The sequence below is a fragment of the Mus musculus genome, chromosome 19 (assembly GCF_000001635.26).
Source record: "Mus musculus strain C57BL/6J chromosome 19, GRCm38.p6 C57BL/6J".
Classification (NCBI taxonomy): domain Eukaryota; kingdom Metazoa; phylum Chordata; class Mammalia; order Rodentia; family Muridae; genus Mus; species Mus musculus.
In genome coordinates this window covers 37,962,073-37,980,057 of record NC_000085.6, presented here as the reverse complement: position 1 = coordinate 37,980,057, position 17,985 = coordinate 37,962,073, and the positions used below count along the sequence as shown (strand labels likewise).

At 42.7% G+C, this 17,985-nt stretch overlaps 1 protein-coding gene across 4 annotated transcripts in view; it reads left to right on the top strand.

Annotated features, from left to right (window-relative positions):
- Nucleotides 1-17,985, top strand: part of Myof (myoferlin) — a 144,542-nt gene that overhangs the window by 63,520 nt on the left and 63,037 nt on the right. For 2 of the 4 annotated variants that reach the window (NM_001302140.1, XM_006526994.1), the window contains exons 13-19: nucleotides 2,305-2,408; nucleotides 5,132-5,200; nucleotides 5,431-5,474; nucleotides 7,801-7,883; nucleotides 10,113-10,151; nucleotides 11,606-11,730; nucleotides 12,926-13,042. In NM_001302140.1, coding sequence (NP_001289069.1) covers nucleotides 2,305-2,408; nucleotides 5,132-5,200; nucleotides 5,431-5,474; nucleotides 7,801-7,883; nucleotides 10,113-10,151; nucleotides 11,606-11,730; nucleotides 12,926-13,042 — 581 coding nt within the window. The remainder of the gene's footprint in view (nucleotides 1-2,304; nucleotides 2,409-5,131; nucleotides 5,201-5,430; nucleotides 5,475-7,800; nucleotides 7,884-10,112; nucleotides 10,152-11,605; nucleotides 11,731-12,925; nucleotides 13,043-17,985) is intronic. The other 2 variants (NM_001099634.1, XM_006526995.1) reach the window with 1 other exon arrangement.

The window sequence follows — 17,985 nt, the reverse complement described above, 5'->3', positions numbered from 1 at the left end:
TTCTAACCTTTTTAAAAAACATTGCATTATGTATGTGTATGTGTGTGTGTGTGGGGGGGGGGGCACATGGGCCACAGTACACATGAAGTCGAAGAACAACTTGTCGGAGTCCATTCTCTCCTCCCATCATGTTGGGTCTTGTAAACCAGGGCTCAGTGAAACCACTGCATTGGACTACTCTGTGGGTAGAAAGAAAGGTTTATTGGGACCTAACGGCAGAAGCCGTCTCTCAGGGGACAGAGAGAAGAGAGAAACAGCAGAAAAGCAGACAGATTTTATATGCAGTCAGTGGGGATGTCTTTGAGTTTATATAAGCTGTAGAGAATGACCCAGAACTAGATGTCCTTGCCATAGGTAAGTGATGTTTGAAGGTAGCCTGTAGTGTGATTTATTTTGTGTGCCTGGCCTTTTAAGGGATCCCCAATGTCTACTCAACTAGTCTCAGTACAATAGGGACAAACATAGTCATTGCGTCTTGGACTTCTGGGAACAGAGGAGGACATGAAAAGTCAGTAGCTGCTGAGAGAGATTTCATAGGGGGAGTAGGATTAGAGTAAGCAGATGAGTAGGGTCCAGGTGAGAGAGTAGGGTTAAAGACAGTTGGTGCTAGAAGAAAGAAGATTGAGTCGGGCTAAGGAATGAAGAAAAGAGCAGAGTGAAAAATAAGAGACTGTTGATCCAGGAGAAGCTGAGCTGAGCTAGAGAAAAGATCTGTTAAGAGACTGTTAGGAGAACCCACACAAAGTAGCAAAACAGATAAAGGCAAGCCACAGGGGACTAAGGGAGGTTCCTATTAAGCAGAAGCCCATCTTTAGGCCTCTGTTCACCCAACAAAAACCCTTCTGTTTACCTGGCCAAAGTCCTTCTATTTAGGACATTGTCACTAGCACTGACATTTTGGGGTTCCAATTTGGACCTAACAGTTCTCAGGGATCAAGCTCAGGCTGTAGGTCTTAGTGGCTTTACCACTGAGCCATCTCTCTGGCCCTACCTGAAGAAAGTGTACAATTGTGTAATAAAAACATGCTTACAACTGGACTATTAAATATAGCTGAGCAGGTCCAGGAGGATGGCTCAGTAGGTAAAGTAGGCTTGCAAGCTTGATATCACTTCAGATCCCCAGAATCCATAGAAAAGCTGAATGTGGTGGCTTGTGTCTGCAGTCCTAGCACCCCTAAAGCTAGATGGGATGACAAGACAGGGCACTACCCCCGAAGCTGGGTGGGCCAACTAACCAGAAGTACATAGCATAGTGTCAAACAAGAGACACCCTGCCTTAAAAACAAGATAAAAGTTGTAGATAGGCACCGAGCATTATCCTCTGACTTCTGTGTACATGTTGTGGCATGCGTGTGCCCTTGCACACCAAACGTGTATACACACATACATATGCAAAATTAAAAATTAAAAATATTTTTAAGATGTGTTGAGCAAAGTATAGTCTCAACTGTTTGTCCCTACTGTATTATGAGACATGTTTGCTGAGAGATTGGACATTTAAACAAACGAGTTACAGAGATTCCAGTTATAAGGACCAAGGTGCCAGCTCAGCATCCTTTCTGCCTCGCCTGCTGGACTCTGGGGAACAAGGCTCTTCCCCAAGATTCCCAGGTGGCTGACCACTCATGCTTCAGGATTTGCTTCTTTTCCTGGGAACCTTTCTGTCCTTGCAAAGACTCTAGAATGTTCCCATTCCACTTTTCTCTCGGAGATGTCTTCAGTCGATTAAATTCACCTTCACATTCTTCTTCCTACACTGGCCCATTCAATGCATTTCTGACCTCTTTGGAGTTGGTTGAAACATAGAGACACTACATTTGTAATGCATCAATGTGTGATAGCTATGCTACTAATTACATTAACTTTGTGTTTCTCTAAATTGTCAGCTGGGCCTGTATCATTTTGACCTGATATACATTCTCCAAATTGGATGTAGACCTGAATTTGACAATTGCCTCTTACCCTGACCAAATGGATGTCAGGAAAACTATTTCATCTTCCACAAATGATCTGTTCTTAACACAATAATTTATTAGTTTATTTTTCAAGGCTCTCTTAATTGTTTTAAAACTTCACAAGGAAAAAAATCCTCTCTCTGTCTTTCTCTCTTTCTCTCTCTTTCTCTCCCCTATGTCCCTCTCTCACAAGACAAAGAACATTTTTGCTGCTAGTTCTTACCTCCACAGAGAACAATTCTTCCTAAATCTCTTTTGATGCATTGGGAGATTTTAAATTGTGTTGGAGGACTTTTGTGGTTTTAAGAGAGTAGCTTTGATGCCTTCTGTGTGCTCTGTTCCTTTCCAGTGGATGATGCCTTCTCACAAACAGTGAAGGAAATATTTGGTGGCAACGCAGATAAAAAAAATCTTGTGGATCCTTTTGTAGAAGTCTCCTTTGCTGGGAAAAAGGTTCGTATGTAATGTAAATGTGTGCGTCTCTTAGAACAGACATTTAAAGTGCAATGATGTTCTTGATGGTGAATTCCTAGGTATCTTTGGTAATTAGCCTCTGGTCAGTGAACCACTCTGCAGAGACACTGGTTATCTGAATCTGGCTATGCCAGGCTTCTCCACAGCCTTATTTTGGAGTAAAAAGTATAAAGGACTCAAATTCAAATTAGAAGAATCTGTCTTTTGAAGATTGGACTAGTGAGACCAACACTGGACTGTCATAGTTATTTCTCAGGTTCAACCATTCCCTTAATCATGGGCAAAATCCCCAGCCAGACATTAATCCTTTCTAGCCTCCATTCTGTTGGTGGGATAAAAACATCTGACCAAAGGCACCATAGTGGAGGAAAAGGTTTATTTCATTTCACAGGTTACAGTCCATCACTGAAGGCAGTCACACAGGGATTTAAGCAAGAACTCAAATCAGAAAGCACACAGGAACACAGCTTACTGGCTCAGTCTCTGGCTAGTTTCTAGGCTCACACTTAGATAGCATTTTTACACAGCTCAGGAATACCCGCTTAGGGAATGGTGCTGCCAACAGTGGGCTGGGTCATTCTATATCAACTAACAATCAAGACAATCCTCCACAGACATTCTCGTGTGCCATTTTTCATCTAGGTAATTCCTCAAAGGAGACCAGTGCTTCTCATTTTCTTTGTGCTGCTGTGACCCTTTAATACAGTTCCTCATGTTGTAGTGAACCGAGACTCAGCATCTTCTTTATATTTGAGCTATTTAGTTACTAAAGCAGGAATCCATACCCAGCACACAAGTGAGTGGATATGATTCCTAGGAGTGTTGTTGTAGACACAATGGGAGCCCCTGACCCTGGGATAAGATGAAGTCTGATTTGAACTGTAGACTTCGCTCTACTCCACAGTCAGCCTTGGCTTCTGAGTTTCGATTTCTTAAACCGTGAATGCGAGTGCTAACGATCTCATAGGGCCTTTGAATTGGTTAATGAGTTTAAGAAGCCATCTGCTTCATATCCTGGGAATATAGAAATGAACACATGGACAGCAATAGTTCTCGAAGAGCTTAGAATATACAGACTGGCTTAATTTGTTTTCTGTTGCTGGAACAAAATACCTAAGGGTGACTTCATTTGTAGAGTAGAAGCCTATTTGGTTCATGGTTTTGAGGCTAGAAAATCTATGAACACAGCATAAATATCTGCTCAGAATCTGGTAAGGATCTTCTACTTCATTGTACCATGGCAGCAGGACCCGTGACATGAGAGGTTAAATGTGATAGTTCAAATCTCTCTACTAATGCCATCATGAGATCTCCATTCTTGTGGCCTCATAGCTTTCAATTTCTTCCCCCAAAAGCCCTACTTCCAAACTCTATATACATAGGAATTTCGATGTTATGTTTTCAACTTGTGAGCTTTGGGGAGCAGGCTGAAATTATCACATACTCAGTAAGTGAGAAAATGAGAGCGGAACGATTTTAGTCAGTGCTGAGAACTACACAGAAAGCAAAGTGACAGCAAGCGATAGATGCATGTATATGTATTCATCTGTGTGTGATGAATATGGGCATGTTTGTATGTGTAAATGTGTGTATATATGTATGTGAAGGTATGGATATGTATGTGTATGTGAAGTTATCAACTGGGACGCTTTGGATGAAGTAACATTTGAGCAGAAGGCATGGATGTATAGGCATCCTGAAGGGTCCAAGTAGGCAGAGGAGCAGAGGAAGAGGCCATGAAGGAAGCCTCCTTTCAGGGAAGGGAAGCCTGTGTGGCTGGGGGGAGAGCAAGCAAGGAGGGAAGTGAGACATGAGGTCAGCAGGGGGTGGGCTAGGGAGGGCTTTAGAAGGAAAGGGCTCTGAACTTCATCCTGTGTGGACCTGGAGGGCTCACAGTAGAGTGGTGTCAGAGTCAGAAGGCAGGAAGGGACTAGGGGAGTCATATGGACGTGGAGGGCAGATGCTTGTGAGCAAGTATGTCATGAGCTTCATGAAGAGGTCAGGATTTACTGACAGGCTGGGTGGGGTCTGGGGTGGGGGAGGGTGTTACACTGACTGACTGTCAGCCTAAACTGGAAACGCCAAGACAGGGGCGATCCGGAAGCTGGTCAATTACTAACCATGAGGTGCTTGTCAAATAGTATACAGTAACTGTTCAGTAAACTCAGTTCCTGTTACAGTCACCTGTTAGATCTGCAGCAAGTGGAGACAGATTAAAAACAACCTTTAGTAGACAGGAGAAGCAGAGACCAAGGTTAAACTCAAGCCCATGTCCTATTTAACCTATTTATTGTCAGGAAAAATAAAGCCCAGGGTTTAGGTGTGGATTGCACATGCTCGGTGTGGACAAAGCCCTGGTTCTGTCCCTTTGAGACAAAGGGGAGGAGTCGGGAGAGAGGAAGGCAGAGAGGAATAGGCAGGAAGAAGGAGGGGGGGGGGCGAGGAAAGGGAAGGGGGAAGAAAAGGTGGGGGAAGGAGGAGGAAAAAAGGGACTGAAGAATGAGTGGAGGAAGGGTTTACAGGTTACTAAGTAAAAAGCTAAAAAGTAGACCACTAAAGTCATAATCATACATGCGTGCATGCACGCACGCATGCATGCACGCACGCGCATGCACACACACACACACACACACACACACACACAAACCTGTTAGCAGTTAGAACTGTGACGACCTACTGGTTTTCTTTGGTGATCTTTGCAGGTGTGCACAAATATAATTGAGCGGAATGCAAACCCTGAATGGAATCAAGTTGTCAACCTTCAGATCAAGGTTTGACTTTCTTTTCTTTCACAAAAACTAAGACTGGGGGGGAGATGAGGGGAAGAACTCTTGGAGGGGGAGCTGGGAGGGGGAGCCACCTTTGGGATGTAAATAAATAAAATAATTACTTAATAAAAAGAAAAATTAAAAAGTAATGCAAAAAACCCCTAAGAATGCTGACTCCACTAGTTAGTGAAATCATGGAGAAATAATTACCATTTTCTGTTTCTCTTTGACAGTTTCCCTCCATGTGTGAAAAAATAAAACTAACAGTATATGACTGGTGAGTTGCAAGTGTGCTGGATTCAGCATTAGCAAGTGGAACATCTGGGTGCCAAGGGCATCGCATTGATGACCTAACTATCACCTTTTGGTGTATTTGCAATTCTTCTACAAGAAGGCTAAACTTGGAAGTGGGTGGCAGAGGGTTCTTTAAAAACAAAAACACTAAGGCAATAACAATAATAATAGAAAAGGCTTTTCCAAAAAGTTTTAGAAATCTTAGTTTAGTTGTTCATAAACCAAATAAAGGAGGTGGTCACCTGAAAATTCTCAAAGATAAGAAATTAGGACTCTTGTTTCCATTAGGCTGTCCAAAATAGACCAGAAATAGAGTAAGCCAATTTCTAGGAAGAATCATCCAAATGTCTAAAAACAACTCTTTGTTACTATTAAAAATGAAAATTGAGAAAGTTGCTTACCTGAAGTGGGAAAATTCATTAATTTAGGCATGGTAGCACACGACTGTAATCCTAGCACTTACAAGGCTTGAAGGGAATTGTGAGTTCTAGGCTATCCTAGGCTACATAATAATACTAAGGCTCAAGAAAAGAGGGAAAGTAGAGGGAGGAAGGAGGAAGGAGGAAGAAGGAAAGTGAAGGGGGTATTTATTGAAGAATTCTTACTAGACTAATCCCTCAGAACCAACTAGCTACTGTAAGACCATTCATAGAATGTTCTTGTTGGATGGAGTGTTCAACTGACAACCCTCATCCCTCTGAGGAAGGGGCATGAACAGGTGTCATCCTCATCTCCATGGTAACGCTGTGGGGCAGGGACTGATCACAGCTTCACTTTACAGTAAGGACTTTGAGGCTCAGAGGGGCCTGGTAGCTTGCCCATAAACACTTGGTGATTACAGACCCAGCTGGGCTCACATACTTCATGGAAACCCCATATTTCTCCATTGGTCAAATGCATCCGACTTTCACGTTAGGGCGACATGCTAGGTAGAGGAGAGACTCTTGTTTTGTGATTACCTCACAACTAAGAGCTGCAGCTGAGGTCTGAGGACAAAATGTCCCCTTCTTTAATGTAAAAGTTTCAAGGCATTGGGGATCCCCAGGTAATCTACAGCAAGAGATTCCAGGGCCCCAGGGACCCTTCGGAGTATGGATTTAGCCCTCGTTTAATGGCTTTAGTATCCACTCTGGCCTATTGACTCTAGAGCTGGATGTCTGCTGGTCGAGCCACTACAGCATCACCTGTGGTCTCTATGAATGTGGGCATTCCTGCCCTTTGCTGCCCCCTTCAAGGCATGTGTGTAGATGAGGATGCACAGAGGGCCCCAACTTCCTGGGGGGAGTTCTTGGGCCCAGATCTAAGATTGCATATCCTGAAGGGTATTTGGAAAATGAAGGGAAGGCTAAGGATTTGAAACCTATCTGAAGAGGCAGAAAACATTCAAACTTGTGTTTATGACTTAATAGCTGTATATAATATTTTTCTAACAAATTACTTGGATTGGTTACTTCCTATAAGATATTATGCTATGATCTTTCCCCCCAAACACTGAGCCTTAGGCTTCAGAGAGGGCAAGCCACTAGATGGTTAATGAATAAAAGGAATGAAACAGATCAATGTTTATAGTACAGTCCCAACCTGAGGCCTCTCTAGGACGCCTACAGAAAGGTACACATTCATATTTGTACTTGTAGTGAATATAGGCAAAAAGAACTTTCCCACAATGTAGGTAAGATTTAAGTTTTAGTCAAGCAGCTGTGCTCTGGGAAACAACATCTGTCATACAGTAGGTGTTCAATACACATTTTAATTTAATTAAGAGAGACTTTTTCTCTCTTCGATAGATCCTTGGATATAGCCCATTATACTTGTTAGGCCATTTTAAGCACCATAAAAATTACTGTAGATATGCTAAGATATATCTGACTATTTTACATAATATAGTTACAGTCCACTAATAAATTTGTAACTAATGTAACATATTACTAGTCCGTTCCTTTTTATGACAATGATGTTAACTGTAGCCATTTGAAAATCCCTTGACTTTTCTGCTAATCTCAGTCTCATGACTTCAGAATGCATGGCTTGACTGAATCAGGGTTTCTAGAGTGGCTAGAGACTCATTGGCATTAGACTGGCAGGCGTAGCTGTTGTGTGTATACTCCTGGCCTCTAGCTAAGCTTTCATGAATTGAGCTTGGGCAGATGAAGGTGGGAAGCTCCCACATAATCCTTAAGTGCAGGAAAGTCTGAGGCCACTAGACTCGACAGTTTCTGAGGTCTAGAATCTTCTAACTCTCCAGTTAATATTATTGAATTAAAGCTATAACTTCATAGGCAGGAGATGTAACCTCTTGTTTTACACAGGGACCGGCTTACTAAAAATGATGTAGTTGGGACCACGTACCTGTACCTCTCTAAAATTGCTGCCTCTGGGGGAGAAGTGGAAGGTAAGTCACCTGAGGACCAGAGCTAAGCAGGACTCAATGCTTCTAGAAAAGACAATGTCGATTGCAACGCTCCGGTAGTGCAATGGTCAGCGAGTAGAACTTACATAGAACGCATGAAATGTGGCAGTCGCTTAGGAACAGGCTCGATGCCTTAAAAGCAAATGTATCTGGGACTGATGATGCAGGACTGCGACCCCAGCTGCAGAGGAGACTAAGACGGGAGAATCACAAATTGGGGCCTATCTGGGCTACATAGGTAGTTTCCCTCTAGCCTAAGCAACTTACAAGACCCCATATCAAAATAGGAATGAGAAACAAGGCTGGTAATGCCGTCAATCATTAGAGTGTGTTATCTACAGAATAAAAAGTACTGGGTTCAATTTCTAATACACACACACACACACACACACACACACACACACACGCGCGCGCACAGTGAGCCCAGTGAGCCTGGCCAATGATGTTTTGGTGATAAACAGCACAATAACTAACGACAGAAACAAATAAGAAGTTATACATTTTCATCTCTCTTGCTCCCATCCAAAACCTTTTTGCCAGGAGCTGTTTATGATAGATTGTATTATAATATAATACATTATATTATAATAATAATAAAATGATCATAAGCATATTATTACCTGTAGCTTGAGTTTTGCAAGGGCCAGTATATTAAACATATTGGGTAAAGTGAAGTAATTTAGAATAAAACTTTGGAGCATAAATGTCTGAAGAGGGGGAGGAGAGATGTACGGGGGAGGAGAGATGGCTCAGTGATTAAAGACACTTACTGCTATGGTATTTCGAGTAGACCTCAACATGGCTTACAACCATCCATAACTCCTGTTTTAGGGGCTCTGATGCCTTTTTTAAGGCTTCTGCAGGCACTGTATATATGTGACCAACACATATACACACATGCAGACCAAAACGCTAATACATGTAAAATAAGAAGGAAATAGTATCAATCCCAACCAATGTCACGAACCCGGAAGATCCAGAGATAGGACAAAGAAGACACCAGCTTCATATCTTAAGGTGTCAAAAAGAAAGACAATTATAAATCTCGGGGAGAACAAAGAGTTAGACAGAAACGCATGGTTCAAACATAGCGTCACATGGGCCATTACTTTAAGCCAACAGTTGGAAGTCAGAAAGAGATCCCATCTGCACATTCTCTGCTGAAGGGATCATAAGACTGCGGAGCTTCAGCAAAGGAAAGAGAAGTATGGCCCCTTTCTCTGCAGAAAACAAGTATTAAAGAGGTTACTATATCATAAGAATGATTTGTTTTGTTTTTTGAAACCCACATCCCCAGCTCGGAACAGAATGCAAATGCCAGCACCCTTCTGAAATGTAAAACACAAGCACAGAAAATAGAGATTAAGAGCAGACAGAAGGAAGGTGGGAGTGCTCAGGGCCTCTTTTTGCTGAGTGGGCAGTATGGATGTGCCCACTGTAGGTTAAAGAGAACCAGTAGAGGGTAAAAGGTGCCATATCTGTATAGAGAATGCGTAAAAGCAACCCAACCCACTTATAAAGTGGAGAGTCACTAGACAATATCTAACTGTAACGGTTCAAGAAATACTGGTAAACGTGTTCTTACTTAATTGTTACAGGCAGTTTCAGCCCCCTTCTCTTGAGAATTTCTGCCATTACCCGTCCTATGGGTAGCCTCATTTAAGGGCACAAAACAAAAGGAACAGACCCCTATCCCCTCAACCTCCCACTCCCCCAAGCCCCCTCCCACCACACATGCACACAAAGAAACAACCATGCTCTGCGTCATGTAATCCAGAGTTAACTACAGGTGTCTGCTTATATTGCCTCAAACCAAATTAACTTGCATTTTCTGACCATGGTTCCAGCTAGGGACATGTAAATGATTTATTAAAAGCATGCTGTGTCAGTAACTTCACCTGCTTCCTGTGGCTGTGGGAAGCCAGCTCTTCTCAAATGCTGGGCTCTTTCAAGCAGGCAAGTTTGGGTTATTCACCTGGCTTTGAGCCAGTTGACGGTTAACTGGTAAGACTAGCACACATTAAACAGGCTCCGTGGAATTTGGGTGTGAACTGGGGATTCCTTGCTGCTGCTCGGCTGCTTATCCAGCACAGAACACGATTAACTTTGCTGTGTGTGTTTTAAACTCTTCATGTTTCTCTTGTTTGTGTGTGTGTGTGTGTGTGTGTGTGTGTGTGTGTGTTTTTAACCAATCATATTTTTACTACATAGATTTCTCATCCTCGGGAGCTGGGGCTGCATCATATACAGGTTTATGCTTTGTAATTTTGCTGTCTTCTATAGCTTCCTATCCTCTGACACCTTACTAAGAATATATATTGATTGCCTTAAAGCCTTCTCCTTGATGTTTCAGTGTCTCGAATACCGTTTGGTGAGAGTTAGTGTTTCATGAGTAATGTGTGTTGGTCCTGCATGGCTACATTTAAAGCACATTCGATAGCCAGCCCTTGTGCCCTGTTGCATATTTTCATCTAGAGACACATCATCCTGTGCCGCTTTACCGCAAATAATTGTTTGTGAGATATAATACTTTCTGTTATTGCATATGTTCAGTGGGTAGAGATGCAGGGCACTACTAAATCTATAGTTTCGATAATGTGTGAAGTATCTCTGTCCCACTTTCGATGTGAATCTCTAGGTTAGAAGATATGAATACTTTCCATTTTTCACACCTCTCTAGTACCGGATAGCTTACCATGCACTTTGGTTTGTACAGTCCTTGCCGTTTTTTGCAAGTTTCCTCAATGCTGACCATCACAGTTCTAACGCAGATGCCATTGTTCCTCTAGATGAGGGCTCTGAGTTGGAGAAGCACAGGCATTAAGCAACCTTCTAACATGAACATTCTTTCTCTGAGATTCTCTGATTCAATCCTTTATTCCTACCCAACAACCTACGCTACTCCTCTGAATGTTAAAGACATAAAATCAAACTAGTGAACCAAAGTTTGACCTCCATGTATCACCCAAGGATGCTTCTACCTCTGCTTTCTGGAGCAAAAGGCATCCTTCTTTCACTTGGGAGCCATTCAGCTTGATGAGAAAACTCTTGTATCCCCTATTTCCTCTTGATTGGCTGTTTCTTTGCATTGTCCTCAGTACCCTTTATTGAGGGGTAATCTTGTCAAGTCCAAGTATCAAAGACAGAGTTTATCAAATGATCATTGGGGAGAGAAAGCAATGAATGGCAATCTGTTTAACAATTCAGAATAGTGATACAGTCTTACCACTGTAAGGAACTCATTGACACAGTTAAATTTCTAGTGTATTTTTAATGGCACCTATAATACTACTTATGGTTGAATGACATCTTTACAGATGATATTAAATAAATCTGATACATCATTTAGATGACTTCTTAAAACAACAATATCTTTTACTCCAGCTATGATAAATATTTAATATGTCAGTTATAAACTTGCAAAAAATGTGAACAACTTTAAAAATCTTATGATCCTTTTTAAAGTAGCACTCTTTTTGTAAATATAAGTTTGTCTGAATTATCTCAATTTTTTTGTTTAATATTTTAAAGCAATAGTAAAATAGAAATACGGCAGGTCCCACAGTGTTCATAATTTTCACTAATGCAACTAATTCACCAACTAGAGGGAAAACTTCATCTCACCTAACTGACTAATAACTAATATTTATTTCCATAGCTTGAACATTAAGACCTGAAATCTAATGGTGCTGTTTATGTCTCAGCAACTACAGGAGAGACAGAGGTGGGGTTTGTCCCAACATTCGGACCTTGTTATTTGAACCTTTACGGAAGCCCCAGAGAGTACACAGGATTTCCAGATCCCTATGATGAGCTCAACTCAGGAAAGGTTGGTTTATCAATTAGGGCTGTGATTAACGACCCCTGGTTCCTGGGATTCCTTCTTATAACAGTAATCAGTATCTCATGCCAGAGGCACTTACATTCTCCACCCCTAACACAGACATACCATTCAGCTGATAAAGTGTTAAAGGAGAGAAGCCCTACCCTTCTTAAGCCTTAGAATTAAAGAATAAAAAAAAGGATCCTGGAAGGCCACGCATAGCAGTGCACACCTTTAATCTCAGCACTCAGGAGGCAGAGGCAGGCAGATCTCTGTGAGCTTGAAGCCAGCCAGGTCTATACAGTGAGTTCTCGGTCAGCCAGAGCCACATAACAAGATTCTGTCTAAGAAAAGGAAAAGGATCCTGGTGACCGAGTAAAACAATGGGATAAGTGGCATCCCACAGCCGGTCACTCTTCAACTTTACATTAACCGAAAACATCAGCAAAGTGGACGGCCAATGCTGGCCTCCTTCTCCAATGCATGGTCCAGGATCTGCAGTGATAACATGACTGGAGACCCTGAGCTGTGCTGGAACATCATCTCACAGATGGGAAAGTCTCTTTTGACTACACTAGAAGTTAAATGTATTTTGGTTATTTACACCCCCTCCCCTAGTGCTCAAAAAATATTATAATAGAGAGAAAGCTGTGGGTAGGGGACAGTGAAGACAGACAAGGACTTGGGAGCCTTCTATTTCTCTCTAGGAGATTCTATGGACAACCACTGTTGAGTGGGGTGGGAGGAGGATCTACTCTTGACTTCTGTATTTTAGCATACCCAGAGCATCTTGATCTTTTGCCTCCTGACCATTCTGAGACTTGTCTGGTTGGCACATGTGAGTTTCTTTATTATGAGAAGAAGAGAAAGGGATCCAAGTTAGTAAATAGACAAAAATGCAGGATTGTTCCCATGAACTGAGATGGAGGAGACTTGGAGCCCCTTCTCCTTCACCACCCTGCTTCAGAAACTCCTTCCAGCTCCAGAATACAGCTTCAAGGGCTCCAGCCTTAGTCAAGCTAAGAGCCTTTTCTATCCGAGCATCTCATGACATCATTTGGAATCCATCTGAAAGTAAATGACTCTTCCTTTAGATATTAAAGACTTGTGTGTTAAAGTAGTGTTAGCCTGATTTGATACACAGAGGTTCTCCGGCTGTGGTCCCTGTCTACGGGAATAATTTTGTGTTCTTGGGTTTCAGGGAGAAGGGGTGGCCTACAGAGGCAGGATCTTCGTGGAACTGAACACGTTCCTTGAAAAGAAACCACCAGAAAAGAAGCTGGAGCCCATTTCCAGTGATGACCTTCTGGTTGTTGAGGTAAATGTCAGTGTGAACATAGCCTGGGATGGAAGGGATTGGAGGGACTAAGAGTCATCTGTGGGAGACTCGGAGAAAGATCTGCTTCATAGTAAGTCCCTCCAACGTTCCCTTGATATAGCCATGACAGCTCTATGAAGATAATGAGGCTTGCTTCAGCCACTTAGATGTTAACTGGTATATTAACTTTTGGTACTCTGACCAAAATTGAAGGATAGACAACTTCAGGGCCAAAGGATTCATTTTGGCTCACTATTTCTGTAGGTTCATGTCCATGGTTGTACAGTCCCATGTAAACTGGATAGAACAGGATTATGGAAGGCGTGTGCAGCTAAGGGGCTACCTCCATATGGATAGGTAACAGAGAGAGGGAACAGAAAAAGATGCCAGTATCTTACAGTCCTTTGTGACCTGCTTCCTGCACCTCTTACTGTCACCAACTCTTGACAGTGCCATCATGATATAAATTCAGCAAGGGATAATCCATTAGTGATATCCAAGAACTCATGTCTCTGGAAACACGGAGAAATTCCCATAGGTGTGATTAATCTTCTCGATTTGTTAATCCAGTCAATATATATATTCATAAGAACAGAGTGCCCAGACAGTCCCCTTGGATGGAGAGGTTGAGGTTGTGAGGAAGAGCCCTTCCCTTAGATGGCTTATGTACCAGAGTTACCCTATTCCCACTTTCACAGGCGGCTGCTACATCTCCGGTTTCATAGCGATAAGGACATGCCTGCTTCCTGCTGACATTACAATGGCTCTAAGTCTCTTTTTCCTTCAAGACAGGAAGTCTTCTAAGTTCACCTCTCTGTTTCCAAGACTCTCAGGTCACCATTCTTGAGACACACACATCTGAACTGTTTGGGAGAGCAACTGACTCACAGACACTCCTCCGCCCAGGGCCTCTCCTGGCTTGTTCTAGATTGCCCTGGGCCACCAACTCTCTCAGGCTGCTACATCCTCCATTCCTGGAACTGAACATTTCCGGTGTTGTAGAGAAACTAAGCAGCAACTTTACAAAGATGTCAGCTCTGAATCAAGTGAACAGTAGGAGGGCTGACACGAAGTGGCTGCTCTCAGAGACATGAGCTCAGACAGCTCTCTGTCTCTCAGCCTTCCTGTCTGTTTCCAACCTGCCTTCTTATGGCTTGGCCCGGTTAGTGCCTTGAACACATTCTTATCTCAGCTTTCAGGCCCAGCTCTCACAAGCTCTCAGCTGAGCCAGGACAGTTTTCTTCCTTGAAGTCAACTAATGTCTGGCAGTTATAAAATCTGACCCCTTTTAGGATGACCAACAGGAAGAATAGCTACTCATTGTAGCCGAGACTCTTCTCTCCCCGACGCTCCATGGCCGTGTTCACTGACTTCCACTAGGATGATTAGGTCAGGCTAGTACCTAAAGCAGTACTGGTAGACTTACCCATCATACACGATTGGGGTTTGGGACATCTAGAGCTCAGCCTTTGGGTTGCACCAATTTCAATATAGGTTGCCTTTCTCTTCACCCCTCACTTTGTCTCTTCTGGGAACAAGGCATAGGGCACAACTGTACACAGGGGGAAAAAAGCAAGTTAGCAAAGATCATAGCCTGGGCAAAACTGCTGCCCTGGAAGTTTATGTTACCATATAGAATGATTCAATTTGGGTAATATAAATAGTAAAAGAACTATAGTAGACATTTGCTTTTAAACCCACCCATGAAGATTACCCAAAAGAAGGATGTGTGATCTGTCTTGAATGTTCATTCACACGTCTGCCTCTAGAATCTAGAACTGCTTACAGTTTTTCTAAGACTTAGCCAATCTCTTAAAGCAGGTTCACAGGCTATTATAATAAGCCATTAAGAGATAACTGTTAAGAAATTTCTAGGGGGTGGGTATGGGGGACCTTTGGGATAGCATTGAAAATGTAAATGAGGAAAATACCTAATTAAAAAAAAGAAAAAAAAAGAAATTTCTAGTCCTCCCTAACCCCAGATATATATGTGTATGTATACATTTATGTATGTATGCATGTATTCTCCAGTAAATGCCATAGCACTGTTCTTGGATTTAGGTTTTGATTACTCCTGAGGTATCCCTGTCTCTTGGTGTATAGTATGGCATGGCTGTGCTAAGCTGAGACTTTAAATCAAGTATCCTCAAAGGCGAGTATATAAATACACTCCCCATGCTCCAGTACACCGACTCAAGCACAGGGCATGCTCAGCAGAGAGAGTGAGACTCTGTGCTCCATTAATCCCAACACAGGTGCAGCAACTCTGCATTAAGATCAGAAATTGTCCACCTACCTCTAATTTTCAGTTACTTTGTTATAATTCCTGGGGATATCCCAAAATGTGATGAGGCTCTTGTAGTCAGAGAATCGCTATGATCTCAGGAAGACAGACCTTGTAAGTTAGTACGGTCTGAGCGTTTTTGTCACCCCAGAAGTCATATGTTCAAATCTAACCTCCAGAGTGAAAGGGTTAGGAATTAGGGCACTACCGTGGTGATTAGGGTGAGGAACCTGGGAAGGCTTCTGTGGACAACTGTGTGGGCGTTGCATGAGAACATCTCAGGGTTTCTGATGGAATCTTGGCTTGGATGTCTGTGTGCAGGGCAGACTTAGGCAGATGCAGTCTTCCCGACTCAGTGAGTACCCCGTGCTCTTTCTTTGTTCTCTGTGGACCCTGGTGTAATTGATAAGTACCATATCAATCACAGTCCTTCCTTCTGGAACCTGTATTAGGTTCGGGGTGTTTTGTTTGTTTGTTTGTTTCTGTTGCTGTGACAAAATACTGGACAAAGGCAACTTTAGAAAAGAGGGGTTCATTTTGGCTTACAGTTCAAGAGTACGTTCCATCATGGTAAGGAAGGCGTAGTAGCAGGAGCTTGTGGTGGCTGGTCGCACCAGTTTCCTGGGGAGCTTAAGCCTGGATATTTACTCTTAAAAGCTTCCCTAGCTTAGTCCACTGCTTTGGCCCTGGAGGAGCTGGGGACACTGAAGCCATTTATCGGGAGCCTTCTGCTGCTGAGTTGTGCGTGCAATGAAGCCCCCCAATTACCCATGATTCAAGAATACTGGGGGAATTGGAAGCATAAATGTGAATTTTCTAAGGACTTAAAAGAAGGAAGTTATTTGTATTAGTCATACTTTTATTATGGCTTCCTCATAAAGCAGGACAAGGTGACTGTCATGATCAACTCCTTTTTTCTTTTAGATCTGCCCAGAACCCCACCTCATGCACGGTGATGGGCTCACATTTACGGTGGTGGTGGTGGTGGTGGTGGTGGTGGTGTGGGGAGGTGTCTCACAGACTCAGGGCCCAAACTATGTTTCCTTTAAAAAAAAAAAAAAACCAACTTCCCTTTTCTTAAATCATGCTTAGTACTTTATAAAGGAGAAGTTATGTTGCATATAAAATTATGACTAAAATGGAAAGTGAAGCTGAGGCTGCAGCCAGCGATTTAGAAAGAATTCTTCAAGGGCTCAGAGGAGTTTCTGACAGAACCTTCTTAGAGGGCTCTGCTCTATCTGCTATAAGAAAATCGCCTTTCACCAAAATGGCGACTTCACAGCCATGAGCTATCTAGGGGACTGTTCCCTTCTCTTTCTACCTCTACAAGACTACAAGATGATAAAAGTTCTCACGACAGCCAGGCATGACAAGGCATATTTATAATACCAGCACCTAGAGACTGAACCAAGAAGGTTGTGATTTCAAAGCCAGCCAAGGCATAGTGAGAGCTCGTCTCACAACGAAACAGAACAAAACATGTTCTTAAAGCAGACCCCATAAAATAAAAATAGAATCACTATAGAATCTAGCAGTTGCACTTCTGAGTGCAGACTCAAAGGGTTTGGAAGCAGGAACGTGCACACCCAGTGTTGTTCATCATAGCCAAAAGGTGGAAGCTGCGTGTGTGTCCATCACTTGGTGACTGGATGAACAAATGAAGTGTTTTCATACAACAAAATAGAACTGGGGAAAGGGGGAAGTATATGTACCACAACGTGGATGATATAGAAGACATTGTGCTAAGTGAATTACACACAGCACAGGATAACTACATACCACACAGTCAAAGAAGCTAGCCTAGTCAAATCCAGAGGCAGAAAGAGAATGGTAGCTGCCAGGGGCTGGAGGGAGGGAGAAATGGAGAGTTTTTATTTGAACGTCAGCTTTGTAATGTGAAAAGAGTTCTAGGCCTGGGTGGGTGGTTATTGATTATAGCACAGTGATATAAATTTACTTGATCTCTTGTGTAATGGGGAAAGTGCCCTCTATATAGTGACGGAGACATACATTTATGTTTTGTTAGGAAAAGAGCATTGGTTCAGGGGTCAGAGGGCTGGAGAGACGACTCAGCATTTAGGATCACTTACTGCTCTTTCAGAGGGTTTGATTATTACTACACATATGAGGACTTACAACTGTCTGTAATTCCAGTTTTAGGGTGCCCAACGCTTTTATGACCCCTGTGGCTCCTGCAAAGACTTGGTTCACATACATACAAGGCACTCAGGCGCGCGCGCGCGCGCACACACACACACACACACACACACACACACACACACACAAAGCAAACATGTTTTCAAAAGAAAAAGACAATTTAAATAAAGCCATAGGACCTGGGAGGAGTTAAGGGGGATGAACAGTACACAAATACATTGTATACATTCTCAACAAATAATAGCACAGTGACAAATAAACCACGATGGACGACTAGAGGATAACAAGATGTTTGCTTGGTTTTGATTGAATTGAGGGGGAAAGTGTCTTTTGATACTGAGAGGGGACAGAGGACTTCCCATTGCTGCGGTAGGTAAGATGCATGGGAAGGCTCTCCCTTTAACAGACTTTTTCTCAAGTACTTCATTAAGTGATGTAAAGTAGAGACCCCCTCCGGAGCCCTGGGGAATGGGAATGACTGCTGTAACAGCTCAAAAAAGCA